General features: G+C 61.8%; 4 protein-coding genes across 7 annotated transcripts in view; 1 reads left to right on the top strand and 3 right to left on the bottom strand.

The window, feature by feature from the left end:
• Positions 1 to 1935: 1935 nt before the first annotated feature.
• Positions 1936 to 6856, bottom strand: CORO1B (coronin 1B). 2 transcript variants are annotated; one of them, XM_027895529.1, is made up of 11 exons: positions 6820 to 6856; positions 5705 to 5907; positions 5502 to 5624; positions 5293 to 5422; positions 5036 to 5217; positions 4231 to 4350; positions 4051 to 4155; positions 3835 to 3980; positions 3691 to 3748; positions 3017 to 3322; positions 1936 to 2499 (listed from the first exon to the last, which is right to left on the bottom strand). In XM_027895529.1, exons 2-11 carry the CDS (start codon positions 5903 to 5905, stop codon positions 2377 to 2379), a joined length of 1494 nt encoding a protein of 497 aa, XP_027751330.1. In that variant the 5' UTR covers positions 5906 to 5907; positions 6820 to 6856; the 3' UTR covers positions 1936 to 2376. The 2 variants fall into 2 exon arrangements, with proteins under 2 accessions (XP_027751330.1, XP_027751329.1); XM_027895528.1 differs by having other exon boundaries at positions 4051 to 4350.
• Positions 6857 to 7874: 1018 nt separating this feature from the next.
• On the top strand, positions 7875 to 10943 carry CABP4 (calcium binding protein 4). Its single transcript, XM_027895572.1, has 6 exons — positions 7875 to 8120; positions 9390 to 9420; positions 9786 to 9929; positions 10007 to 10116; positions 10690 to 10837; positions 10915 to 10943. The coding sequence occupies exons 1-6, from the start codon at positions 7875 to 7877 to the stop codon at positions 10941 to 10943; spliced, it is 708 nt and encodes a 235-aa protein (XP_027751373.1).
• A 1143-nt stretch (positions 10944 to 12086) lies between these two features.
• On the bottom strand, positions 12087 to 17695 carry OSBP (oxysterol binding protein). The gene is made up of 14 exons (XM_027895580.1): positions 17558 to 17695; positions 16480 to 16688; positions 15539 to 15786; positions 15238 to 15436; positions 14893 to 14998; positions 14756 to 14810; positions 14434 to 14565; positions 14112 to 14357; positions 13912 to 14032; positions 13734 to 13837; positions 13545 to 13640; positions 13289 to 13470; positions 12984 to 13204; positions 12087 to 12905 (listed from the first exon to the last, which is right to left on the bottom strand). Exons 2-14 carry the CDS (start codon positions 16673 to 16675, stop codon positions 12763 to 12765), a joined length of 2049 nt encoding a protein of 682 aa, XP_027751381.1. The 5' UTR covers positions 16676 to 16688; positions 17558 to 17695; the 3' UTR covers positions 12087 to 12762.
• A 1118-nt stretch (positions 17696 to 18813) lies between these two features.
• Positions 18814 to 27006, bottom strand: part of PATL1 (PAT1 homolog 1, processing body mRNA decay factor) — a 9250-nt gene continuing 1057 nt past the window's right edge. Inside the window, exons 2-19 of one of the 3 annotated variants that reach the window (XM_027895585.1) lie at positions 26790 to 26901; positions 26448 to 26659; positions 26295 to 26372; positions 25538 to 25732; positions 25358 to 25459; positions 25091 to 25180; positions 24763 to 24965; positions 24607 to 24690; positions 24291 to 24474; positions 23148 to 23271; positions 22958 to 23055; positions 22816 to 22875; positions 22257 to 22405; positions 21766 to 21925; positions 21006 to 21155; positions 19914 to 20005; positions 19598 to 19747; positions 18814 to 19465 (exon numbers count right to left, since the gene is read on the bottom strand). In XM_027895585.1, coding sequence (XP_027751386.1) covers positions 19444 to 19465; positions 19598 to 19747; positions 19914 to 20005; positions 21006 to 21155; positions 21766 to 21925; positions 22257 to 22405; positions 22816 to 22875; positions 22958 to 23055; positions 23148 to 23271; positions 24291 to 24474; positions 24607 to 24690; positions 24763 to 24965; positions 25091 to 25180; positions 25358 to 25459; positions 25538 to 25732; positions 26295 to 26372; positions 26448 to 26659; positions 26790 to 26901 — 2265 coding nt within the window. In that variant the 3' untranslated portion in view covers positions 18814 to 19443. Of the gene's footprint in view, positions 19466 to 19597; positions 19748 to 19913; positions 20006 to 21005; positions 21156 to 21765; positions 21926 to 22256; positions 22406 to 22815; positions 22876 to 22957; positions 23056 to 23147; positions 23272 to 24290; positions 24475 to 24606; positions 24966 to 25090; positions 25181 to 25357; positions 25460 to 25537; positions 25733 to 26294; positions 26373 to 26447; positions 26660 to 26789; positions 26902 to 27006 lie in introns of all 3 variants that reach the window. The other 2 variants (XM_027895583.1, XM_027895584.1) reach the window with 2 other exon arrangements.

Genomic DNA, 27006 nt, shown 5'->3' with positions numbered 1-27006 from the left:
CGCCACCTCCTGCTCTTCCTCCTCCTCCTCCTCCTCCTTCTCCTCCTCTTCCTCCTCCTCCTCCTCCTGCCGCTCTGGCCTCCTCTCCAGGCTCCACGGCATCAGCTCCTCATCCTCATCCCTCACAGCCACCTCTGTGTCGGCGTCCCCGGATGCCTCGGCGGGGTCCCCCAGCGCCCGCAGCCGGTGCCACCGGCCCCGCAGCAGCGCCAGCGCCCGGCGCCCAAGTGGCCGCGGGTGGTACTGGCCAGCCGAGAGGCGGCACAGGTGGTGCCAGGCCAGCGCCAGCCCCAGCACCAGGCACAGCAGGACCCCCACCAGGGCGCCCACCGCCTGGTCGCTGGGGGCCCCCGCGGGGTCCCCGGCAGCCACTGGCCCAGCCAGCACCAGCAGCACTGGGTGCCACCACGGGCCAGCCTGAGGGTGAGGGCAGGGGTTATCTCCGTGTGCCTGGCACGAGGCCCAGGCCTTCCCGGAGCTGGGAAGGGCCCGGGGCGAAGGGCGGTGGGGACAGGGGGCAGGGGACAAGGGACAGGGAAGGGGGAGGTGACCCCCGTGGCAGGGATGGGAAGCCGTGGGCGGTGGGTGCTGTGGCACCTGCAGGTGCTGGGGCAGAGGAGCAGGGTCCTGCCACCCCATGAGGCTGCACGGCTTCCCCCCTGTACCTCTCACCCCTTCCCATAGTGCTGCAGCCCCATAGAACCCCCCGCCAGAGCTCTAGGGTCCCCCCCAAACTTGGCATTCACAGCCTTCACCAGAGACCCCAACCCTACCATTGACAGCCTGAGCCCTCCCAACCTCACCATGCTCCCCTGATCCCCCTAACCTGCCCCCGAACCCCACTCTGCTCCCCCAACACACCCACCCTGCTCCCCAACCCCAGTGTGCTCCCTTAATCCCCCCAACCTGCCCCTTAGCTACCCCATGCTCATTTACTTCCCCACCTGCCCCCCTGAACTCACCACAATACCCTGACCGCCCCCAACACACATCTCTGACCTTACTGTGCTCCCCTGAAGCCCCCAACCTGCCCCCCAAGCCCTCCATGCTCCCCTTCTCCCACCAGTATCCAAACACCCCCATACTGCTCTGATCTCCCCAAACCTGCTCCCACCACACTCCTCCAATCCGTCCAGCCTGCTCCCCAACCTCACCATGCTCCCCTGAAACCCCCAAACCTCCCTCAACCCCACTGTGTTCCCCTCAACCTGCCTCCCCTACCCCATCCTGCTCCTGAGCCCCCCCAAACCACTCCTCAACCCCCAAAACCTGCTCCCCTACCCTCCCAGCTCCAGCACCACCAGACCCTGTGCCCCACACCAAACTATGGAAGGGGAACCTGCCCAGGGACCCTCCATGGCTGCCCTCCCACACCTCAAATTTGGACGTACCCAAATTTGAATGAAACTCAGCCACCCCCTCCCCCCCCCTCCACGTTTCACAGGGGAAACTGAGACTGGAGAGCAATCCACACTGCCACCAGCTCAGTCTCAATTTGGGGGATCCTCCCTGTATCCCCCCCCCCGTGTCCCCAGCCCCACCATGTCCCTCCCTGCCTGTTTTTGGGGTGCTCACCATCAGTGGGTTCTGCTGGAGCGGGTCCTGATGCCGCGGGCGCGCACTGAGATGGGGGGGGAGCCCCCCCCAACTTCCTGCCCCCGCACAGCGGATGTTTCAGAGCGGGGGGAGGGGAGGTGCTGCACCCCCCAACACCCTCCCTACCCAAAATGCCCCCTCGTGTACCCCCACTTCCTGCCTGAGGCGCTGAGCTCCCACCCGTGACCACCGCACCTTCCTGTGCCCCCGCATTGTCACCTCTCACAGGTGGCACCTGCAGCCTTCAGAGCTCTCTGCCACCTCCAAAAAGAGTCCTCTAACCCCACAACCATTCCCCCAAGTCCCCCACCTCCCCAGTCCCCCACAGCCCCCAGAATCTTTCTTATAAATCCTTTATTTGGAGTGAAAATATAGTTTTTGACCCTGCACTGGAATGGAGAAGTGGATGCAATAAGGAGGAAGAAGGGGGGGATGAAGCCCCCAAAATATAGGGGGGACAATATTTCACAGTTGGGGATGGAGCAGATCATGCCCTACCCCACAGGAAGAGGGGCAGGAGACCCCACACAGGGATTGGGGGGTGCAGGTGGCAATGTTTGATCCCAGGAGCAACCCCGAGCCTGAGGACACGGGGTTGGGAATGGTCCATGATTTGGGGAGGGGGGCAGCACCCAGTAAGGCAGTGAGGGGGGGGAGCCCCCCAAGGGGAGAAGGACCCAGAGCGGGGCAGGGGGGGCACCCCAGGGGTGGAAGGGTGCAGGGGAGGGGGTCCCTGGGGCGCAGGCGTGGTCCATGGGGCGGTGGTCCCTGAGGGGGTCCCTAGACGTGGCCATTCTCAAGGCGGCTGAGCTGCTCCTCGAGGCGGTCAATGCGCTGGCCCTGCTCAGCCACCAGCGCCCGCAGCGCTGCCACCTCCTGCAGCACCTCCTCCAGCCGGCCCCCCTGAGGGATAACACCCCCCCCACCGTGAGCCATGCCCACATGGGACACGCCTATCAGAGCTCCATCCATGGCCACACCCACCACACCCAGCCCGGCCCATCGGCCCAGCCTGCCTGTGCCTCTGCTCCCACCCTGGTCACATCCAAACCACACCCCCCCAGTCCCCTATTGCAGACCCTCCTGCCCCACCCAAATTTAGACACACCCACTATGAACACGCCCATTGTGTCAAATGGCCCCGCCCACCCACGTGGCTGCTGCCATGCCCATTTTGAATATCCCACCCATGTCACAGCTCCACCCAGAGACCACACTTCTTCACAGCTGCACTGACAGACCACACCCACTCCATGGCCCCATCCACACAGACCACACCTAATTCACAGCCCCACACACAGAAAACACACCCATCCCATCGCCCCACCCAGCCCCTGGCCCATCCCACAGTGACCACACCCATGCAGACCCCACCTCCCGCAGCCCCCTCCCACCCCCACCTCGCCCACTCCCCCCTCACCGTGGCGGTGCCAGTTCCCAGCGTTCCCAGGGCCAGGGGTGTGCTGAGCCGGGTGGGTGCAGGGGCCGCCGGGGGCGTGGGGGGTGCTGTGGTGGCCCCGGTGGCAACGGTGGCAGGAGGGGCACGGCCATCGTGCAGCAGCGCCCGCCGGCTCACCTTGAGGTCGCGCTGCTTGGGGGGCACGTAGGCCTGGCGCAGGGACACCAGCACTGGCCCCGCCGTGCGCCCTGCCACCCACTCCTCCGCCTCCATGGCCGCCTCCGGGCCTGCTGTGTCTGGGTACAGGTCGTCCTGGAACAGGTCCGACTGCCCCCCGCCCACAGTCAGCGTGGGGGGACACTCAGGGGGAGCCCACACTCCTAGGCACTGTGTTACACCCAGGGACACCCACACGGCCCCCATGGGGACCTCCACCCACACATCATGTCCTGCCAGGAGATCCACCATGAATCCCATGGGGTAACCCCCACCCAGTCACCAGGGACAACACAAACCTCATGGGGACCCCCATCCAATCCCCCTTTCCTGCCCAGAGACCCCACACAACCCCCATAGGGTCCCACACCCAGCCCCCATGACCTGCCCAGGGATCCCTTACAGCCCGATGGGGACCTCCACCCATCCACCTCCCCCTGCCCAGAGCCCCCCACTCCACACCCCCCGTCCCCACAGACCTTCCTTGGCACCGTCATGATGATGGGCTCACACTTGCGCTCATGCAGCTTGTAGAACCTGCCAGGGGGGCACAGGGGGTCACAGGGGAGCCTGAGGGCACTGAGGGGCTCCCTCACCTTGTCCCCCATGTCCCCCACACCCACCTGGCGATCTCACACTTGCTGACATCCAGCCCACGCTTGGGCATCCAGCCCATTCCCCGCTGGGGCTCCTTGCTGGTAAAGGTGTTGAGGAAGTGGATGTAGGGGGGCTCCTCCGTGATCTCAAAGTACCGGATGCTCGAATCCCCCTGGGGACACGTTGTTAGGGGGGTCCCGGGGGTTTGGGGGGGCCATCAGCAGGGTGGGGGATCACTGTACCTTGCCACACACATAGACCACGTTGGTGTCGGGGTCGTAGAAGGGCAGCAGAGCCCCGTTGCTGGAGTCCAGCTCCTGCAGCCCCATGGGCTCCTCCAGGTTCTCCTGCAGTGGGGTGGGGGTGTGAGGCACAAACGGACCCCCACAGCAGTCCCGCGGGACCCCTGGGGTGCCACTCACCATGTCCCACAGTGCCAGCTGCCGCTCGCTCATGCGGCTGAAGCCAGTGGTGAAGATCTTGCCGTCGGCCAGGAAGATGGCACGCATGGGACGTGCCCCCTCGTGCGCCCGCTCCTTCTCCTGGGGGACGATGGCGAGGTCAGCGGGGCCACAGCCCCATGGCAAGGGCAGGGACAGGGGGACAGCAGGGGACATCTGGGGACAAGGGCAGGGAGCAGGGGACAGGGTGCGTCCCATGGGACATTGGGGAGCAGCACGGGACAAAGGCAGGGCACAAGGGACAGTGAGAAGCACAAGGGGACAAGAACAGCGGACAGGAGCGCCCGAGGTATACAGAACGGTGGGGAAGAGCAGGGAACAAGGGCAGGGAGCAGTGGGGGACAAAGGCAGGGAGTGCATGGGACACTGGGGAGCACCCTGCAACAAGGACAGGGAGCAGAGGACAGGGTCACCCAAAAAACAGGGAACCATGGGGAGTAGAAGGGGACGAGGGCAGGGAGCAGCAGGGAAGAAAGTTAGGAAGCAGGGAACAGTAGCTCCCAAGGGACACGGGAGAGTGAGAAGCACCAAGGGACAGGTGCCACGAAGGGACAGTAAGGAACCATGAGACAAGAGCACCCCAGAGACATGGGAGAAAAGGGAGCACTGTGGGACGAGGACAAGGTACAGGGGCACCCAAGGGACAACAGAGCCCACCAGAGGACCAGGGCAGCGAGTAGGGCATTCTCCCCCGAGAAGCAGTGCAGGACGGTGCCCCGGTGACATGGGCAGGGTGACAGTGCCCCGGAGGGGTGGGGACACTCACAGCCACCACGGTGCCGCGGCGGGGGTCGATGACACGGACGCTCTTGTCCTTGCAGGCGGTGCAGAAGCGGGAGCCATCGCGGCTCCAGCTGACACTGTAGATGAGGTCGGGGTGCAGCCCCTCCAGCCGGTACAGCTCCTCTGCCGTGCCCACGTTCCAGATCAGCACCACGTTGTCACAGCCTGGGGGGCACCACAGGGGTCACCTCGGCCACGTGACCCCCCCACCCCTGTGTCCCTGCTGCGGCCCCCCCGTACCTGCGCTGAGCAACACATTGCGGGCGGTGGGGTGCCAGGTGACGATGCCGACACGCTTGGAGTGGCCCTCCAGGACCACCACCGGCTCTGTCAGTGGCTGGCTCAGCCCGTTCTCCGGGATCTGCCACACCTGAGGGGACAGGGGGGACACTGAGCAAAGCGGGGACAGGGATAGGGACGCCCCCCAGCTCCCCTCAGCACCCCCTCACCATGACAGTGCAGTCCTCAGAGCCACTGGCAATGACGTGGTCATTGTGGGGACACCAGTCGATGTCGAGGACGGGGCCCGTGTGGCCGCACACGGTGGGGTACGACTTGTCGATGCGGCCGGTCTGGGGACAAAGGGACATCACAGGTGTCACCCGCTAGCACAGACCTCCCTGGTTCCCCAGTGTCACCCCCCAGGTGTCACCTTGTGCAAGGGGAGGACAAGAAAGGCGCCACCGCCGCTGGCCTCCACAATGATGGCAACGAAGGAAGGGTTGACGGCGCAGAAGGTGCTGTCCCAGGTGACACGGGACACACGGATGTCATCGTAGCACTGCTCTGTCTTCACCGGCTGCCCAAACACATGCCGGAATTTGCTCTGCCGCACAACCTTCCGGAATGACATGGCTGGGGAGGAGTCCCCGGAGTCACGTTCAGGCACACAGGGACACCCCAAAACAAGGGGCAGGGCCACCAAGGAAGTGGCACCTGCTCCGAACTTGTCACTGTCCTCTGCCCTGGGTAAAGGGCAGCTCAGCCACTCCCAGAACCGGGAATCAGGACACACACCCCACACACCCACCTCCCTGCCTGGCCACTCAGGGAGGGCTCAGGGGGCACCCCTGGAAGGGAGTCTCTGAGGGGGACAGGCCACCTGGGATGGGGACAGGCATAGGGACGAGGATGTCCCCCTGGGTAGAGGGGTGGGGACAGAAAGAGGGACAGGGACAGCCCAGTGGGTCAGGGGACAGGGATGGGATGGGGACAGAGATGGAGATGGGGACAGAGGTGGCTCTGGCTGGCTATGGGGACAGGGGTGGGAAAAGGGGTGGTCCTGTGGGACAAGGGGTCAGGGACGGGGGTCAGGGATGGTGACGGGGGTGGCCTTGCTGGGTATGGGGATAGTGATGGGGACAGGGATAGGGACGGGGGAGTGCTCAGGAATGAGGATGGTGGTGGCCTCGTTTGGTACAGGGACAGTGAGGAGGGACATGGATGGGGACAGGGACAAGGATGGGGATGCAAAAGGTCGGGAATGGGCTGGTGGTGGCACCACTCGGTATGGGGATAGGAATGGGGACAAGGGTAGGGATGGGGACAGGGACGGGGATGGGGACAGGGACGGGACGTGGACAGAGGTGGCCCCGCTGGGCGTGAGCACAGGGACGAGTTCAGGGGCAAGGATGGGGTCAGGGTTGGGGACAGGATGGGGACTGGGATGGGGAGAAGGACGGGGGTGGCCCCGCCGGGAACGGGGACGGGGCTGCCCCTCCGGGAAGGCGGACGGGGGGAACCCCGCGGGTCGGTGCCCGCACTCACCGGCGGGTCGGTGCCCGGGGGTGCCCGAGTCGGTGCCCAGTGCCGGTGCCGGGGTCGGCAGCGGCGGCTGCAGCGGCGGGGGCGGGGCAGGAAGTGATCGGGGCCGCCCCGCGCGTGCGCACCGGGACGGGGGGCGAGGGGGACCGGGGGACATCGGGACCCTGCGGAGCCGCCGGGCGGTGGAGGGCACCCCCTGGGCAGGGACACCTCTGGCTTGGTCACCCGCGGGACAGGGGCACCCGTGGGACAGGGTCACCCCATGGACAGGGGCACCCCATGGACAGGGGCACCCCATAGACAGAGTCACGCCATAGACAGTCACCTGTAAGACAGGGTCACCCCATGGACAGAGTCACCCATGGGACAGGATCACCCTTGGGACAGGGTCACCCCATGGACAGGGTCACCTCATGGACAGGGTCACCCATGGGACAGGATCACCCTTGGACAGGGTCCCCCTGGACAGAGTCACCCATGGGGTACATTCCCCATGGGCAAGGTTACCTGTGGGACAGGGTCACCCTGTGGACAGGATCAGCCGTGAGGTACGGTCCCCGTGGACAGCGCCAGTGGTTGGCACGGGGTGACAGTGGCAGGTGGCACAAGGTGGTAAATAATGTAGGACCTACCTTAGGAGTGGGGAGAGCTCAGGGGGAGGCTCCAGGTGAGGGGACAGGGGTGGCGTGACCTTGGGATGTCACCACTGGGGATGTGGGTTGGTCTTGGGACACTGCAGTGGCCTTGAGGTGTCACCACTAGACTTCCCTTGCAAGGTCCTCGGTGGGTGACCCCCAGGAGATGTGTGGGGACCCCTCTGGTGGCCATGGCGCGGTGGCCATGTGGCCCTGCCCCGGGCTGGTGGTGGCCATGGCTGTTTCCTGCCGTTAATCACCCCTAATTGGCTTTGCCCTGCTGGGCCCGGGAACCCACGCAGGGGGGTGGAAGGCGGGTGGGGGGGGTCAAGGAGGGGGCCGTGTAAGAGGATTTCCCGGCTCCTTCCTCCAGCTCGGCCATCCCGGGGTCCTGCTCCCTGCTGCCCACCCGGCCCCGGCCACATGCCACGCACCCGCGGGGACAAGGGGACCCCCAAGGACACGGAGCCCCCGCAGAAGGAGAAAGGCGGGGGCGAGGCGGGGGAGAAACCCCCCCAAGCCCCCGAGGAGGCCCCGGCCCACAAGAATTCCGGCTCCGAGTCCCGGCACGGCAGCCACGGGCAGAAGAGCGGCAAGAAGGGCCCCGTGGACCCCCACGCTGCGGCCACCAAGACCTACTCCCCTTTCCTCAACACCGTCTTCGGCAAGGTGGGGACACAGAGGGGGACGGGGACAGAGGGAACATGGGGACATGGGGGTGAGTGCAGGGATGGAGGGAGCCCAGGGATGAAGGGGATGTGGGGACAGTGGGGATGGGGACAGGGACAGTCCAGGATCCTGTGGGTGGAGGGAGAAGGGGACACTGGGGATGGGGACATGGGGATGGTGGTGATGAGGACAGGGACAGTCCAGGACCCTGTGGGTGGAAGGGACATGGGGCACTGGGGACATGGTCAGGGACACTCTGGGACCCTGCAGATGGAAGGGAGACAGGGACTTTGGGGAGACTGGGGATGGGGACATAGGGACACTCTGTGAGCCTGGGAATGGAGAGGATGTGGGGACTGTGGGGATGGGACAAGAACAGTCCAGGACATGGGAAGGAGCAGGGGGACAGGGACATCAAGGACATAGTAAGGGACACTCTGGGATGCTGGGGATGGAGGGGACATGGGGATAGTGGGGACAGAGGGGATGGGAACATGGGGACAGCAGGGATGGGGACAGGGGCAATCCAAGGACGCTGTAGATGGAGGGGGCAGGGGGGCCAGTGGGGATGGGGTTGGGAACTGTGGAATGGGGACAGTGGAGATGTTCCAGGACCCCGGGGATGGCAGAGACATGGGGACAGTGGGGATGGGTTTGGAGGACACTCCAGGACCCTGGGGATTGAGGGGACACTGGATACTGGGGACATGGTCAGGGCCACTCTGGGATCCTGGGGATGGAGACATGGGGACAGTGGGAATGGGGACAGGGACCCTCTGAAACCCTGAGGATAGAGGGGACATGGAGCACGGGGGACAAGCTCAGGGACACTCTGGAACCCTGCGGAGAGAGAGGGTATGGGGGCACTAGAGTTGGCTTGGGGGACCCCCCGGGGCCATGGGGACAGAGAGGACACCCCAGGGAGACACCATGGGCAGGGGCAGCCAAGCTCTGGGGGTACACATCTTGCCCTACCACCTCCGGAGTACAAAGCCCCCTCGGCAGCACCCACATCCCATCCGGATTCTGGGGGTCCCGGGTTGAGCCAGCCTGGCGTGGGTGACAGGGAAGGGGACATGAGGACCAGGAGAGGGCGGGCAGTGGCACAGGCACGGGGCAGGGCGGGGCTTTACCTCCAATCCCGCTAATCCTCCACCAGAGTTAATTTTGGCCCGTGCTTAGCAAAGGTGACACGGGGGGTTGGGGGGGGCGGGGGGGACACAGAGCCAGGTCTCATTCTGCTGTCACCCCCCACCGTGTCCCATCCAGGAGCGGGAGCTGTCGCCGGAGGAGCTGGATGGTGAGCAGGAGGGACAGGGTGGGGACGGGGGCTTCAGGAGACGGGCGGGGGCGGGGGCACGGCCTCAGGGAACGGTCTGCCACGGGGACACTGCCACGGGGACATGACTATGGAGGGACCTGCGAAGGGGTGCAGCACCATGGGGACACAGGCCACGGAGCGCTGTGCCATGGGGGACTCTGCCATGGGGGCACTGCCGTGGGTGACAATGCTATGGGGACAGTGCCATGTGGACGTGGCCATGGAGCGCTCTGCCGTGAGGGGACACTGCCACGGGACCGCGTGCCACGGCACCACATCCAAGAACTGACCTGCTCCAGAGTGCCGCGATGCCTGTCTATGTGTGTGTGTGTCCGTGTGTCCAGAGCTGCTGGACGCCTTCAAGGAGTTCGACACGGACCAGGACGGGTACATCAGCTACAAGGACCTCGGCGAGTGCATGCGGACGCTGGGGTACATGCCCACCGAGATGGAGCTCATTGAGATCTCCCAGCATATCAAGATGAGGAGTGAGCGGGGGCCTGGGGGGCCGGGAGGGGGCCAGGGGGGCCAGGGGGAGCTGAGAGTGTCCCCTTTGCCACCATAGTGGGCGGGCGCGTGGACTTCGAGGACTTTGTGCAGATGATGGGGCCGAAGCTGCGGGAGGAGACGGCGCACATGGTGGGCGTGAGGGAGCTCAAGATCGCCTTCCGGGAGGTACGGGGGGACCGTGGGGACACCACTTCCAGGAGGCAACCACAGGCACAGTGGGGACAGTGACCCTGGAAAGACCGTGGTGGGGAGACAGTGATAATGGGGACATGGAGGGGACAGTGACCATGGGGAGATGGTGACCGTGAGGGTAAAGAGGGGACAGTGACCATGGGCAGACAGTGACCACGGGAAAGACCACAGGACGGATGGGACAGTGACCATGGGAAGATCTTGGGGTGATGGTGACAATGGGGGTGACCAAAGATATGAAGGGGACACTTACCATGAGAAGATCGTGGGGGCATGGTGGCCATGGAGGGATAGTGACCATGGGAGTGACCAGGAGGAGATCATGAGGTGATGGTGACAGTGAGGGCATGGTGACCATGAGGGGTGACCAAAGACATGGAAGGGACAGGGACCACAGGGTGACAGCAATCATCGAGTGACCACAGGCAGGGAGCAGACAGTGACCATGAGGGAACAGTGACAATGGGGGTGACCCCAAGCACAGAGGGGATGCTGGCCCCGGGAGGCTGGTGGTGGCCGTGGCCAGAGGTGACCCTGAGCCCACAGTTCGACATGAACGGGGATGGGGAGATCAGCACGGCCGAGATGCGCGAGGCCATCGCAGCCCTGCTCGGGGAGCAGCTCAAGGCACAGGAGGTGGATGAGATCCTGCAGGACGTGGACCTCAACGGGGATGGGCATGTGGACTTCGATGGTGAGGGAACCCCCATGCCCCTTCCAGGGGACTGAAGTGGGGTCCCCTCCTCTCATGCCCCTCTCTTTGCCCCACAGAGTTTGTCATGATGTTGTCGTCCCGATAATGGGGCCTCCAGGCAGGAGGAGACCCCCCAGATCCTCATCAGCTGCCCCCTGCCTAACCTCTTTGCCACCATTAGGGCTCAGAGAAAACAGCTGGAGCGGAGCAGCTGGGAACGGGGCTCTTGTGAGAACCTCGGCCACAGGAGGCCCCTCGGGGTGGTGGCAGGGCCGGGGAGGGCCCAATAAACCCCCCCAGATCAGAGCTTGAGAAACATGTCTCGTGGTCATGGGGGGGGACGCGGGGGCACACGAGGGGTGGGATGTGGGGTCACACACATTCTCGGCCATGCCAAGCCACCCCCGGGGGCAGGGGGCAGTACCTCGGGGACAGGGTGTCCCACGGGGGGCACGGAGAGGTGCCATGGGGCGTTCCTGAGGGGAGGGAGGGTGTGGCAAGGGCGGGGCAACAGGGCCAACCCGTGCTCTCCCATTGGCTGGGTCTGACCCAGCTGCAACCAGCCAGCCAATCAGCATCCCCCGCGAACCAACTGGATAATCAGCACTCACCGATGAGGAGAGGGCGGGAAAACATCGGAGGACGGTCACTCCAACCAATCAGCATCAGGCAGGGCAGGGACTCAACCAATCGGCGCTGACCAATCAGAACACGTCTCCAAAGCCAGCTGGCCAATCAGAACGGGTGAGGGGGAACCCCCGTGTCACCCCCCAGGACTCCCCACCCCATCCCTGGAAGTGCCTGCAGGGGATCCCCCCGACCAGGTGACTCCAGAAAGTCACCGGAGGTGGAACCCAGGACCATGGAGCATCTCCTGCATGGGGCAGGAGATGCTTGGGGGGCTCCCAAGCACACCAAATCCAGCAGGGAATGTAGGGGGACACAGGGGACACCCCCCACTTTCCCCCAGGCACCGTGGGGCAGCATGACCTGGGTGGTGAGGGAGCACCTGGAGACCCCCAGGAAAGGGGTTCAAGTCCCTATTTGGGTGCTGCCACCCCCTTTTTTGGGGTGCAAGGATCCCCTGCAGGGATCAGGGCCCCCCAGGAGAAAGGGGTCCCCCCAGAATCAGCTGCAGGGGATCCCCCCACTCCCAGAGCAGGCACAGCCGGGTTGGGGCATTCACAGATTTTTAATTTAGTTCTTTTCTTGGGACAAAAAAAAAAAAAAAAAAAAAGAAACCCCAAAAAAGGAAAAAAAAAAAATAAAAAGGCATCAAAAGCCCCCGATTTCAGGTTTGGGGATGCAGAGATCCCCACGCCACCTCCCCCCACCCCTGTAGTGTTTGGGGGTGCAAACCCCCCAAAAACCCAGGACAGCTCCCCCAGCCCACCCTAAACCTACAGGGAAGGCACCTCATGGGGGGTCCCCGTGAGCGGGGGAGACCCCGGGGAGGGGGGGACCCCCCAAAGCGGGGGCTGGGGAAGGCTCCCCGTGGGCAGGGGGAGCAGGGGACCCCGATTGCTCTCTACATATATATAATATACACCTATAGAACAGGCTGGGGGGGGAGTCTGGCCCCTCCTGTACCCCAAAAGCACCCGAACTCCTGGGGGCGGACGGGAAGAAAAGTGGGGAGGGGGGGAGACCAAGGCCAGCCTTGGGCTCACTCCAGGGACCCCCCTACCCTGGGGGTGGCCATGCCCCCCTCCCCAGAGTGCCAGGGAGGCGGGTGGGATGAAGGAACCCCCTGTTCCAGCCCGGCTCTGGGGGGGCAGTGTTGGCTCCCGCTCCCCAAGGTCAGTTTGGATGGGCTAAGGCAAAGCCCGGCCGGCACGGGGACAGCGGGCGCTTAAGACAGACACGGAAGGGGGGGGTCCTGGCCTTCATCCCCCCCATCCTGCTGCTCCTCCTCCTCGCTGGGCTCAGAAAATATCCGGGCACAGGCTCCAGTCCTGCTTTTCCTTGCTCTCCCAGTACCCCCCCTTGTAGACGTGTGCCAGCTCCTGTGTCACTGGATCCTTCTTCCGCTCGAACCACAGCGGTTTGTAGGGATCACAGGGGGTCCCTGGGGGACACAGAGGGGGTCAGGGCCTGGGGGCCACCTGGGGGGCCTCCGAAGAGGGGGGGGACACCCCTTCCTTACCATCCTCGGAGGCGCGGGCAGCCTCGGCCTCGCGGCGCTTGCGGGAGAGCCGCTGTTTCTCCTCCAGCCGCTGCTTCTCGGCGTTGGCCTCATCCCAGCGCCCGTTTTCCATAAGCCGCTGGTCGGGACGCCGCCGGCTGTCCGTGGGAGCCGTCCCACTCTCTGGGGCGTTCAGGGTCAGCGCCAGCTCCGAGAAGTAGTACATGTTCTCCGCATACTTCCTGCGGCATGGGAAGGGGGGGAACTCAGCACCAGCCCCGCATCTCCGCTCCCGGGATATGCCTCATCCCGTATTCCTGACTCACGGGAGTGGGTTCCTCTTCCACAGCAGCACTCGGCTGTCCTCGGACTCGTGGGCCCGCGACCGGGCCTCGGCTCCGTTGTCCCCCGTTCCCAGCTGGACTTTGTAGCAATCCATCTTCTCATCCCACGTGCCCAGCAGGACGAAGTGCACCTTTCCCGAGGGGTCTGTCACCTCCCCGGTCACCTGGAGGGAGAGGGGATGGCACGGATGAGGATGCAGGCACCCCAGGATGTCCCACGCTTCCCTGCTCTCCCTACCTTCCTCGCCACATCCCGGGAGAAGTAGCTGTAAGGGACAAACTTGAGGTTGCACTTGTCACCCGTCTTGTGGTTGACGATCTCGATCTCACCCGACTGCAGAAGCAAGGTGACAGTCAGACCCACCCACACTCCATTCCCAAGGGATCCGTACAGGACCAGGGCACTCCTGTATCTGTGATTTCCTACCTGGTCTATCCACAGCTTCCCCACGATGATGTTGTGCACGGTGGTGGTCACCTTCTTCCATGTGTAGTGGTTGCCGGATGAGTGGAAGACGCAGTGGATGGTACCTGAGAGTGGGGAAAGCTGTGTTGGGAACCACACCCAGAACCTTGGGCAGCTCCCAAAATCCCGGGATGCTTACCTAAAGGCATGATGGAGAGGTATTTCCCTCGGAATTTGCTGGTGATCTTGATTTCTTGACGGAGCGTCCAGCCGTGCTTGGAGTCAGCGTGGTGGGCAGCAGCCGGGGGGTGGTGGCTCACCTGGACAGGGATTGGGAACAGCTCAGTGCTGGCCATCCCGAGGGAATAAGAGAGGCTGGGAGAGCGGGGCTGGCCACACCTGCTCACAGAGGGAGCGATACCCGCTCTCCTCCAGCCGATCCAGCTCAAAGGTCTCCCCCAGGAGTGGGTTGAAGGGTTTGCTGGTGCGGAAGACGGTGGTGGAGTAGGAGGAGACGGTAAAGGCGGCCACGTAGCACAGCTGCTCCAGGGAATTCTCGCACTTGGCCGCCCGGTCCAGGAGGTCGTGGTACTCCAGGTCCTCTGTCAGCCGCTGGAGCATTGACAGTGGCTCATTGAAGTTAACCTGCAAGGAAGAAATGGGTCAAAAAAGGGGCTTTCTGGGGTCCCCAAGCCCACCCGTCAGAAGTATCCGCACCCACCGGCATGGGAATTTTGGATAACTCCTTCCCAATGCAGTTTTTCATGATGCTCCAGAGATTGAGGCTGTAATTGGGTTTGTAGGGAATACGGGTTCTCTTCTCCTTCTTGGTGTCCTCAACCTGGTGCTTGTACTGGAAAGGGGGGAGACAAGGGCTGTTCCATCACTGTGACCCCCCAAAACCCCTCTGTGGAAATCTGAGGACCCCCAGCCCAGCCCTGTTTACCCCAAGGGCTGTTCCATCACTGTGACCCCCCCAAAACCCCTCTGTGACCCCCAGCCCACCCCTGTTCCCACCCCAAAGCCATAAACTCCCATCCCACCTGCTCATCTAGGCTGATATCGCTGCTGGTGCCACTGATGTTGCTCCCTGTTCTCCTGGAAAGGGTGTAAAAGAAGGTGATCATTTCCAAAAAGGTCCAGGTAGTGGGGACCCTCCCCAGAGGACCCCAAAACTCACTTGTGGCCCATCATGTCGAGTGTGGGGAAGATCTCGGGGGCGTCAAAGAACTCGTTGTTGTCATCGTCCTCGTCGCTCATGTCACCTTTGGAGGGGCAGCACAGATCTAGGAAGGGGACAGTGTTGTTAAGGAAGGAACATTGCCCCCAGTTTCCCACCAGTGGTACACTGGGAGGCCCCTGTCACCAGCAGGCAGGGGGCACACAGGCAAGGCTCAGACGGGCCACTTAGGAGCAGTTTTAAGTGCCAAAATCCCTCGGCTACACAAGGTGACACAAGGTGCCCCTCCCCTTGGGATCAGCAGAGCGAGGGAAGCTCAGGGAAAGCAGCCTTGTCCCACCCCACCTTTCCCAGAGCCTCCGGTGCCGGGCGTGCCAGCAGGGAGCACCGTGGCCCCCCGGAATGCCCTTTCCAGGTGGTTGTGCTGCTTTGCCAGCTGCTCCAGCGTCTCCTCCAGCCGGATCCGCTGATCCCTCTCCTGCTGCAGCGACTTCTGCCACTTCTTCCCGTGTGTCTGCGCCAGCAGCATGAAATCCCTGCAGGCCTGCAGGGACAAAACCAAACCCAAACACGAGTGGTTGGGGGGAGTGGTGAGAGTGCTTCCCGCCGGTTTTCCCGCCACTTTTCCCTCGGGAAGCGGCCTCACGTTGATCATGGCGTTGGAGGTGATGCGGAAGAGCGTGGCCCGCTCGTTGACCTGCTTGATTTTGTCGGTGCTCTCGGGGGGCAGGCGCAGGGCCTCAAGCTCGCTGAGCGAGCGCTGCAGGGCTGTGCCGTGCTTGGCGATCAGGTCGTTGCAGGTGCTCAGATCCTCCACCTTGCTGGAGAGAATCCGCAGCGTGTTCTGCAGCTCCGTCTTGTCTGTCTGCGACACTGACTCGTCGCCGGAGTCGTCTGAGGGAATGGGGAAGGGATCGGAAGCGTGGGTTGGGAGGTAGGGAAGCTGTCCCGTATGCCCGGCTCTGAGAACCCGCCACGCCAGGGGGTGATGGAGGGGGCTGCCAGAGGGAGCACAGGGGATCCCCAAATCCCTGAGGCTGCTGGGATCCTGCCTTAGGGCCTGTGGGGCACTGGGACCCTGTCCAGGGTGCTGGGATCCTGCCCTGAGGCACCAGGATCCTGTCCTCTCCTGTTGGGCACTAGGATTTCACCCTGAGGGCACTGAGAACTTGCCCTGGGGCCTGTGGGACTGCCCTGGGTTCCACAGGGAACTGGGATCCCAGCCTGGGTTCTGTGCAGCACTGGGGTCTTGCTCTGGATCCTGTGGGGAACTGGGATCCTGCACTGAGGACACTGGAATCCTACCCTGGGTCCTATGGGACACTGGGATTCCACCTTGAGGGCACTGTGATCCTAACCTGGGGACACTGAGATCCTGCCTAGGGCACCAGGATCCTATCCTGGGTCCTGCTGGACACTGGGATTTCACTGTCAGGGCACTGGGATCCTGCTCTGGGGACACTGGGATCCTGCCCTGGGTCCTGCTGGGCACTGGGATGTCACCCTGGGGGCACCACGATCCCTCCTCGGATCCCGACAGCACCGTGCCCCTGCCCCGCCTCCCGTGGGATGCCGGGAATGCTGTACCTGACTCTTCAAGCATCTTGACCGCCTTGGCCTTGGCGAGTTCCAGGGCGGTGACCCAGCGCTGCCGCTCCACCTCGGAGCTGGCCTTCAGGTGGTAAGTCTGGGCACCGCCATTGGAGATGATGAAGTTGCAGGAATCCTCCACGGTGATGTTGGCCGTGGCCAGGTTGATGGTGCCCCGGCATGTGTGGCCCATCTCCGCCTTGGATCTGCATGGGAAAGACACGGTGAGGGAGGGAGGGAGGGAAGGGGCCACGATCCTCCCCGGGACCAGCCCACAGGGGCTGTGCAGGAGGCTCGGCATTCCCGATCTGGCACACGGGGCTACTAGTAGGGAGGCAGGTGGGGGTCGCTTTAAGGGGGGGATAAATCCACAGCCTTTGGCTCCCAGGAGTGGCCTCAGAGATCCTGGAGCCTTGGAATCCTGGTGCTTCCCGGATCCTGGCACGGGCCGGGACGAGAGTGAAGTCCCAAGCTGGCACTCCCTTCCACGTCAGCAGGTGGCAGAGGTGACATCCAGGCGGGACATCTCCCCCCTCCCGGTGTGTTCCCCCCCATTCCCGGCTGTGTAACAGGAGCCGGTACTGCCCAAGACTCCGCTTCTCCCATTAATAATGGAGGGACACGGCCCCCCCCGGGCAGGGCTCAGATGTCCCCGAGAGGGTGGTGGTGCCACTGCCGGGGCTCGGGGACAAGCTACGGGGCCATTGGGAAGAGGCGCTGGGAGAGACAGCGGGATCCAGGGGCTGGAAGAGGCGGGGGTGGAGACTCTCCCGACCCCCCCTCCCAAAATACCCGCGGAGACAGGGAGGTGACAGTCCCGGGGACAGGGAGGTGCGACCCGCCCTGCTGGCACCGGGGAACAGCCTGACGCCCCCCTCCCCAAATTCAGCCCGGGGGAACCGAGAGGTGACAACTCCGGGGACAAGGAGGTAACATCTACCCCCCTCCCCAGCCGCCCCCGAGGCGCACCGATCCCTCCCCGGTGGGCGCGGGGGATACGGCCGCCCCCCGAGTCCGCTCACTCCGTGGGGGCTCAGACCGTCCCCAAGGTCACGGGGGGGTCCCCGGTACTTACCGGTAGTAGCTGAGCAGCCCGTTGCTGAGCACGAACCAGCGGCGCTGGTACCCCTTGATGTAGTTGGTCCACTTGAAGAGCCACCCCTCGCGGGCCGAGCCGGGACCGGCCCCGCCGCCTCCGCCCGCACCGGCCCCGCCGCCTCCCGCCGCTGGGGGTGCCGCCGGCGCCGTGGGTGCCGCCGAGGCCCCGGCGCTCAGTGCCGGTGAGGGCAGGGCCGCGGCCGCCCCGGGGCCCGCGGACAGCGCCGTGGACCCAGGAGGCGCGGCCGGGCCGGGCCCCGCGCCCGCCGCTCGCAGCTCCGCCATCGCCGCCGCCGCCGCCACCGCCCCGCCGTGCTGCCGTCACTCGCCCCGCCCACGCCGCAGCCCTATTGGCGGGCGCGGCGGCGGCGGGGCGCCCCGCGCGCTGCCATTAGCCAGATGCGGGAGCCGCGCCCGTCAGTCAAGCGACCGACCAATCAGAGAGGGAGCGGCGCGCCGCGCGGCGTGACGGAGACCGGTGAGTCATCCCGCCAGCCATTGGCGGAGGGGTGGGGCTTGGCACGGCGCGCACGGGGATTGGCTGAGGCGTCGCCACGCCCCCCCGAGCGCTGTGGGTACACCCGGGGCTCGGGTTCGAGACCTGCGTGGGGACAAACGGGGACAGTGAGGGACACCTCTGGGGGCGGCGGGGGCCAGAGAAGGAGCGGTCAGGCGGGCAGCAGTATACAAGTCATTTTTATTTACAATACCCTATAAAAATGTAAATTTAGAAACTTTTATTCTCATTAACCAGAACGTAAAAGTGGGAAGGCGAGGGCAGAGGGGAGGGTGAAGAGAAAAAAACCAAACAAAAACAAACAAACAAACAAAAAGGAAATAGAAGAAGCCTAAGGAGAAAAAGGCAAAACAAAAGCAGGGGGAAAAGGTAAAAAAAAACCACCAAAAACAAAAAGCAAAAATAAAATAAAAAAAGTGCAGAAAAAAAAGCAGGAAAGGGCAAAAGAAAAAGCAGAAAAAGAGCAGAGAAAAGAAAGGCAGAAAAAAAAAGGGCAGAAAAAAGGCAAGAAAAAAGAAAAAGGCAAAAACCAAAATAATAATAATAATAATAAATGATCTTTCCACTTGATCTGTCAGAAGAAAATGAGGGGGAGAGGGCTGGGAGCAGCAGGGGGGAAGAGGAGGGGCTGGTTAATGCCGAGAGGAATTCCGGGTGTAAAATCCCTACATGTGCAAATCTCTTGGTTTGTTTTTGTTGTTTTGTTTTTTTTTTCATTTTAAAAGAAAAAAAAAGAAGAAAAAAAAAAAAAATTAAAATTATCCCCCAACCACCACCTTCCCGAGGAGCAGCTGGATCCATCCAGATTGGGAAGGGGACAAAGGCCTGGCTGAGCTCCCTGGAGCTGCGGGGCTGATCCTGGGGGTGAAGGGAAGGATCTGAATTTTGGGAAGACGTGGCGAGTGTGCAAAACAGGTCTGTGACATGTGATCACCATGGGAAAGGCCGGGAGCAGGATTGGGAAGGGCTGGAGAAGGAGCAGGGAAGGAAGGGAGAACCCCTGACATCCCACAGATAGGGAGGAGAGGCTCCGCCTTTTCAGGATCCTCAGTAGTGTCAGAGTTTGGGGGAGAAGCAGCAGCTTGGGGGTGCAGAGGGACTCATTGGGAATTTGGGAGCGGCAGGGAAAGGCAGCACTTCGTGGGAAAAGAGGGGAGCAGCCAAACATCCCCCTTTTCCTGCTCATCCAGGAATTTGTGGGAGGGGGCAGGATGTGCCCCTCATGCCAGGCCGGCGTTGGGGGGTGTGGGGTGAACCGTGTGCCCTCCATCCATCTATCCATTTATCCAGCCTTCCTTCCAGCCTTCCTCTGGAACATTCCGGTGGTGGCGAGGAGCCACAGAGATCTACCGGATCCCGTGCACTAAGCTGGAATTGGGAAACAACAGTGTGGGATCAGAGATCCTCCATGCTGCTCCCTCAGGGCTTTTCCCACCCCCTACCTCTGGTTGTCCCTTTTCTGGCCACATTCCCATGGGAAAAAGAGGGCTGGGCACTCACTGCAATTTGCTCTCCAGCAGGTTCAGCTTCTGCTGGTCGACGTAGCGTGAGAAGAGGGAGATCAGGTTGGAGGGGATAGACACGGGCTTGGCCAAGGCTCCCTGAGGGATCCGCAGGAGCTCCCGGGTGGCCATCAGCATCAGCTCCGTCCTGCCGGGAAAAAACGTGGGAAAAGGGAGCAGTGAGAGTTGCGGGAGGTGCTGGGGGAAGCCAGGAACCCCCAGCTCCCCTCAGGGAAGGCATCTGGGAGCTTAGAGGCCACCTTGTCCTCCCCAAGGGATTGGGAATGTGGGGACAGTGGAGGACAGGGACTCACCACTGGTTGTCCTGGATCAGCTCCGTGTTTGTGTCTGAGCTCTGCAATTCTTCCCCCCGGCTCAGGACCAAGTACAGCAGGGACAGACCGAACTGTGGGGACACAGATGGGGGTCAGGGAGCCCCCTCCGAGTATCCCTTCCAATTCCCAATGCTGGGAATGCAAGGACAAGCAGGAGGATCCCTGGCTGGGAGGAGAAGGAGGAAGAGGCTGTTTGGGGCCTGAATCCATGAGGCAAGACCCCGAACCACTCCCAGCCCAGGAGCAGCATTCCCACCTGTGGTAGTCTTAATCTAGGCCTTCCCTGGTTACCAGTTTGTAACCAAGGAAGGGGCAGTGCTCCCAGTATTCCATACGATCTTTACGTAAATCGAGGTATAAATAAGAAGGGAGGAGAGGCCTTCGTTCTCTTCTCTTCCGGCGAAGTTCGGGAACAGTGAGTCCCTGCATTAATCTCGCTTATCTAAGGCTGAGGCCTGAGGCATCCACTGACCTGCCACGTGGATGCTTGGGGAGTGCTGGCCGTGTGTGTGTCAATCCTGTTTTTTTTCTAAGGGATGTGGTGAGATTTGTTTTACTAGTTATTTTACTAATTCTCGGATTTGACTGCGTATATCTGCTCGGTGTCCTTTTTTTTGTTCCCTTTTGTTCCTTTTCCCCTTTCCCTATCCCTTCGGGGGGTGTTTGGATTCCCTTTTACTGTGTACATAGCATCTTAACTGTAATATACATAAAATATATACATTTTTTTTTATATAACTAGCTTGATTTTCGAGTTCTTCAATTTGCAGTTTTTTTTCCTTTGCCCTGGGGGAAGTAGGAAGGGAGAAAAGAGGGGCTGCTACTGGGGGGTGGGGCATTTGGCAGGGAGCCAAGTCCAAACCATCACAACCACCCCAAATTCCAGGCCAGGACTCTGCATCCCAGAAGGATAGGACTGAAAGCCGCCTGGGGCCACCTCAGACCGTTAATTAGTCTGCCAGATGCTCTCGTTAATTAGTGAGGAGAGAACACCGGGGAACTGCACCCGGCTCTGGGAGGCTGCTGAGGAATTCCCAAGGGCAGAAAGCGATGCCAGGGGAGGGGGAGTACTTTGTTTTGGAGCACAGCAGTGAGGTGCAGGTTGGTGGGAGCGGCGGCGCTCTGAGGTAGGTTCGTGAGCTGCTGCACGAGGCTGGTGACTGTTCCCAAGGGAAGATGGTAGAGGACGTGGGAAAAGGGCCTCAACAGGCAGGGAAGCACCTGTGGACAAAGCGAGAGAGTTGGGAGCTTCACATGCTTCCAGTTGCATTGCTGTGAGCGATTCCCCCTGTGGCTTTATCCTCAGGCAACGATTTTTCCCTCTTAAATCATTCTCTTCCTCAGATTTCCAGGCTGTCCAAGGCCAGGCTGGACAGGGTTTGGAGCAACCTGGGCTAGTGGAAGGTGTCCCTGACCAGTGGGTAACCCTTAAGTCCCATCCCAAACCATTCCAGGATTTCATGTGCTGGTTTAGGTGGGACATCGGGAAGAAATTCCTCCTTGTGAGGGTGGTGAGGAACTGGAATGGATTTCCCAGAGAAGCTGTGGCTGCCCCATCTCTGGAAATGTCCAAGGTCAGGCTGAAGCAACCTGGTCTAGTGGAAGGTGTCGTGTTGGAACTGGATGAGCTTTAATGTCCCTTCCAACCCAAACTATTCCATGATCCTATGATTTATTTCCCAGATTCCCGGGCTCCCCCAGTCACTCTGGCACTCTCACAGGAGAGGCAGGAACCACTAATGATGTCACTTCCCACCTGCCAGGTAGAGCTGAGGAGATCCAGCTCCAAACCAACCCCTCACAGAGCACCTCCCAGCCTCTGGAATCTCACCTCATCCTGAGCATCCTTCTTGATGAGGAAGGGCAGGTTCCTGGCCGTGGCCATAAGCACATCGGCCGCTTGCTCCGGGGCCAGGAACGGGAGAATCCGGGCCACAAGGCGCTTTCCTTTCCGGATGCACATGATCTGCATGAAGTGGTCATCACTTGGCCTGAGGAAGGGGAGGAAAGAGGTGGCAACCCTCCCCTGGGAGCATCCCAGGGTTATCCCCTGGCTGGGGCAGGCGGAAAAACCCCCTGCCTCAAAGAAACATCCCTGAGCAGGGAAAAACAGCGCAGGAAGGACATTCCTAACCCTCATCTGAAGGGATGGAATTTGCGGCTTTGTAACCACAGAGAGGGGAAACCAGGGGAAAAAAAAGGAAAAATACCCCCCAAAAAAGGTTATTTCGGCCACTGGAATAGTCATAGAGATCCATGAAAAGCTGGTTTGAGTGGCTGTGAGTGGTCAGGAAGTGTGGGAGCTCCTGAAATCCTGCTCACCTGTCCTGGCCAGGCGCCTTCCCCCTCAGATTGTCGTACATATCGCATATCTTCTGCTTCCTCTCCCCCATCAGGGCTGGCCTTTCCCCTTCCAGGCTCAGGAGATACTGGCGCTCGTAGTCCTCCACGTCCAGGAGCAAGCTGTACGTCTGCAGGGAGCAGGGATCACCCATGGAATCATGGAATGGTTCGGCTCGGAAAGGACCGTAATGGTTATTTGGCTCCAGCTCAGACACCTTCTACTAGACTGGGTTGCTCCAAGCTGGCCTTGGGCACTTCCAGGGATGGGGAAGCCACAATTTCCCTGGTAAATCCATTCCAGGGCCTCACTGCCATCACAGGGAACAATTTCTTCCCGATATCCCATTTAACCCACACTCAGTCAATTTAAAGCCATTCCCTGTTGTCCATCACTCCCCCTTGTCATTCGCATGGAGAATCTATAGGATCTCAGCTCCACAGAGATCCAAGCAGGACCTCATCCATCACAGAGACCATCCCACCTTCATCCCAACCCCAGCCTCCGAGGGCCACGATGATCCCCCTGCCCCAAAATCACCTTCTCGATCGTGACGAGGGTCTGTCGCCGCTTATCTCGGACCTGCTTCTCCTTCGTCTCCTGCCGGGGAAGAAAAAGGGAGTCAGGGACATGGGAAGCATCCCCAGGGATGTGCCAGAGGAGAGGAAGGCCCGGAACTCACATCATCCTCGCTGCGGGACGTCACCACGGCGTCGATCATCTTCCGGGGGTTGTTAACGCTGGATACGGTGAGTTTTCCCAGCGAGCCCTCAAACTGCACTGCAGGAAGGAGGGAATAGGGAAGCCCTGCCATCAGCCACCTCGAAGTCCCTGGATAACAGGAGCCCTCCGTGGCTGCCGGAAGGCTTTACCTGGTTTGTAGGTGTGTTCCAGCTTGGCCACCTGAGGGGTGATGAGTTTGGTGCGTTCCTTCTTGGGACCATCCCCGTGTACTTCCTCAGCTGCTGCCAACTTCTCCAGCTTCTGGAAGTAATTCTGAGGCAGGGAGAGGAGAGGCTGAGAACCCTCTCCCGAAAACCATGCCAGAAGTGATTTATCTCTCTCCTCCCAGCCTACGCTACACTTTTCCCAGTGTTCCCAACGTTGTCCTTTAAACCACAGCTGAGTGCATTTTCCTCTCTCGTCCCTTCGGATGATGAAGGTCAAAGCTCCTCATCAGCCCTTCCTCAACACAAGGATAGATCTGCTCTCCCTGTGAGTTTCCCAGCTCCCAGCCCTTCCCAGCACATCCCAGTTTACCTGCCTTGCTCCACTGGCACCATGCCGGGGCCTCCCCACCGCATCCAACCCATCCAACGTCCGACCCTTTTGCAACAGCAGAGCTTTGCTGACTCACATCCTGCCCCAGTTCCTCTCCTCTACAGGGAACCCGCTCACCCACAGATCCTAAAAAACCTCTGCCAGCTCCAGAGGGGATGGATCTGCCAGCTATAGCTCTCCCACCCCATTCAGTCTCCCACTCCAAGTGTCCATCCTACGTGGATTCCCCTCTCCCCCTGTGGACCCTCAAACCGTCCTTAATCTACCACTTTGCTCCACCTGCTCCAAATCTGCCTCTTCCCAGCCCTGTCTGGCATTCCCTCTCTGAACTGGGAAAAAGCAGGAGCAATTCAATCCTATCCACCTTCACCTCCCCATAGGATTCACCACCAGCACTCCTAGTCAGACCAGAGTCACTCAATCCCTGCCCACGGGTCTCTGCTGAATTTCCATTTAGCACCTTCCCTGTCTGCTATTCCCAGGGTTTTATCTCGTCTCTTTTGACAGAGAGGAGCTGCTTTCCTGTTATCCCAGACCTCCGAATGCATGCTGACAGTGTCCCCCAGCATCTCCAAATCTTTGGAAATCTCACCCAGGATGAGGAGGCAGATGCTGATCCCACACTGTTCCTCCACCTCACCTTCCTGACATCCCCCCACCCACGTCCAACACACTGGAAGATCCCAGTTTCCCCAAGGCTGGGAACGAGCTGGATTCTTCCCGCTCTTGGATACCTGGTAGTAATAGTCATCCAGGTAGGGATCAGTGCTCTGTAGCTGCATCATCTGGATCTTGGACACCCAGTCCTTTTCCCGCTGCAGCATGAGGTTGGCATAGGGATCCTTCCGGATCTGCTCCTGATGGCTGCTCCGGTGGCCCCCTCGGTCCCCTCCGGAGCCATTGAGGCTCCGGTGCTGGCTGGCAGGAGAAGAAGGGCACCCGTGAGCACACCGGAGCTACAGGAAGGGACAGAGAGGGGGGGACAGGTGACCCCGGAAGCAGGACACGTCCCCGCGCCCGGCATTCCCGATCCAAGCCGCCGGCACTCACTTCCGGCTCTGCTGCTGCCGCTGGTGCAGGAGCCGCCGGTGCTGCGGGTGCAGGTGGGTCGTGTCCGGCCGGAACATCTGCGGCCTGGGAAGAGCGGGAAGAGTCAGGGGTGGGCACCGGGAGCCGGGAAGCGGCCAGGAGAGGGACGGCACCGACCTCAGGTGGGATCCAGGGCCTGGAGGGTGCGGGAGCTGTGAGGGGGGCGGAGCGGGAGGAGCCCCAAAAAAGGCACGGAACCCTCCGGCTGGAGGCATCATCTGCCCAACTCTGCCCTGGAGAAGCTTGGGATTCATGGAGGGAAGGGGGCTCCCGACCAGGCCGGACACCCGGGCAAAGTGGCTGGGGGACATTCGGCCGGCCTGGCGGAGAGAGAGAGCGCCTGGAGTCAGCTGGGGGGGAATTCCCAGGGAAGAGAGCCACGGAGAGCCAAATTCTGCAGATGCCGCCCAAAGAGGGGCTGGAGAAACACAGGAAGGGGCTTTACCTGGGCTCCTCCGAGCAGCTGGGCCCTCTGCAAGTGGGTGAGAACAGGAGAGACGCTGTGGGGGAATGGGTGGCCCAGGAGGGAGGAATTCTGGGGAAAGACATGGGAAGAGGGACCCCGGTCACAGATGGGACAAAGAAGATGAGCCAGGCAGGCCAGGCTCCAGGGAACAGGGATGAGCCGCAGGAATGGGGCACTAGGGGATTGGGGGGGGGGGGGGGTTGGAAGTCAATCTCAAAAAAAGAGGGGTGTGGAGCGGCTGGATACCGGAACGTTGCAGAGCTGGTTGGGGGACATTCTCTCTCCGTAGGGAGCGGGATAGCGCTGCTGCATGGCAGCTCGGATGTGGACAGGCTTTGGACACAGGATCTGGGAAGAGGGAAGTGGCACAGTCACTCCCCGGGAAGCATCCTGCACCCCCTAGAGCCATGGGAAGCGGAGAGGTACCTGCTGGTTGAAGTTTGGGATGGTGGCCTGTTTCGGGGGGGTGCCGATGGGCACGGCCCGCACCGGGGGGCTCCCAATGATGGGGGACGAGGAGCGCCGGGGCAGCGCCCGCTCCGAGGGGTCCCGCTCCTCTTCCCGAGCCTGCGGAGGCTGCTGGGGCAGAGCATAATCCAGCACGGACACCGATGGCATCTCCTGCCAGGGGAACACCCCCCCCGGATCACACACTGGCACAGGGGGCATGGACGCGTCCCATCACATCCCTCCTCCTGCCAGCTCACAATTTCCCACTGTGCTTTCCTGGGATCTCCCGGGGATCCCAAAATCCCTGTTTGGAATAACAAGGTATACGGTGGGAATTCTGTGTCACTTCCCAACCCAAGAGTGGGTTGGTCACACAGCATTTCAAAGCCTGACTGTTAGTTAAACCACAAGACAAAAATCTTCTGCCTCGAGGCACCAACATTCCCAAATCCTGCTGGGAGCCCTGACGTCCCTCAGATGTCACCAGGCATCACAGAGCAGCCACAACACCCCCATCCCATCCCACCCCATCCCTCCAGCCTCCAAGGAGTGATGACTAAGAAGGTCTACAATGAGCCACACCGCATCCACCTGGATGCAGCGGGAGGAAAGCCAGACACTCCACTACCCCAGGCAGAGCTGGAAGCGCTTCCTAAGCTCATCTTATCCCACCCACCTCGCCGCCACAGGGATTTGGGGTGGGGGGAGCACTGGGGAAGCCCCACCCCCATACCTGAGCAAGGAGAGGCCCCCGGATGCGCTGCAGCACGGTTGAGCTGTCCCAGATGCTGGAATTCAGCGCTCTGGGTTGCTGGGAAGTGCACAGAGAGTCAGGACGGGGCTGCAGGATCCAACCCCGCAGCCCCCCAGGAACCCCAGAGCTCACCTGGGCAGGTCCCCTGGTGTGCACGGCCTGCATGATGGCTGGGTCCTCCAGGTCGCCCTCGATGACAAGGCGTGTGAGCCGCTCGGCCAGCGCGTCCTCAGGGTCGCCCAGCACGTCCCCGTCGCTCCCGGCCGGACCGTCCGTGTCCCGGCCCGGCACCCCCTTGTCCTCCAGCTCCGCCAGCCGCTCATGGGCCTCCTGCCAGTCATCATCTGGGGGGGCATGGGGGAGGTCACATCAAGGGTCACGCAGCGGGGTCGCATACAGGGAGGGTACATGGGTCACATCAGCGGGATTTGGGGGTCACACCAAGGGGGTCAGGAGGTCCCCTGGGGGTCTCACCAACAGCCCCGGCCCCAAAGGTGTCATCGTTGAACTGGTCGATGTCCTCATCCTCCTCCCCCAGGGCCTGGAAGGCGTCCTCGTCCTCGTCCAGCGGGCAGTCCTCCAGGGACTGGCATGGCCAGGAACCACCAATGGCCTCAGCAGCGGCTCCTCATCCCAAGGGATGGCCATGCCGAGGGGAGAGCCCCCTGCCCACCCTCCTACACCTCCCCAG

The sequence above is a fragment of the Empidonax traillii genome, unplaced genomic scaffold, assembly GCF_003031625.1.
Source record: "Empidonax traillii isolate 1590-97213 ecotype Southwest subspecies unplaced genomic scaffold, ASM303162v1 scaffold461:size861717, whole genome shotgun sequence".
Lineage (NCBI taxonomy): Eukaryota > Metazoa > Chordata > Aves > Passeriformes > Tyrannidae > Empidonax > Empidonax traillii.
This window is presented reverse-complemented; position numbering and strand designations above follow the sequence as displayed.

Bases quoted from the DNA above. Each gene is read 5' to 3' on its own strand.
- CORO1B (XM_027895528.1), bottom strand. From the start codon at position 5,905: ATGTCATTCCGGAAGGTTGTGCGGCAGAGCAAATTCCGGCATGTGTTT. The intron at 5,625-5,704 runs GTGACACCTGGG...CTTTGTCCCCAG, and splicing joins TTGTCCTCCCCTTGCACAAG to ACCGGCCGCATCGACAAGTC. The intron at 4,351-5,035 runs GTGAGTGTCCCC...ATCGTCCCCCAG, and splicing joins GCCGCGGCACCGTGGTGGCT to GAGAAGGAGCGGGCGCACGA.
- CABP4 (XM_027895572.1), top strand. From the start codon at position 7,875: ATGCCACGCACCCGCGGGGACAAGGGGACCCCCAAGGACACGGAGCCC. The intron at 8,121-9,389 runs GTGGGGACACAG...TGTCCCATCCAG, and splicing joins TCAACACCGTCTTCGGCAAG to GAGCGGGAGCTGTCGCCGGA. The intron at 9,930-10,006 runs GTGAGCGGGGGC...TTGCCACCATAG, and splicing joins CCAGCATATCAAGATGAGGA to TGGGCGGGCGCGTGGACTTC.
- OSBP (XM_027895580.1), bottom strand. From the start codon at position 16,675: ATGGGCCACACATGCCGGGGCACCATCAACCTGGCCACGGCCAACATC. The intron at 14,999-15,237 runs GTGGGGTGGGAC...TCCCCTTCCTAG, and splicing joins CACCGGAGGCTCTGGGAAAG to ATCTGTGCTGCCCCTCCAAA. The intron at 12,906-12,983 runs GTAAGGAAGGGG...TGTGTCCCCCAG, and splicing joins TGCCCGCGCCTCCGAGGATG to GGACCCCCTGTGATCCCTAC.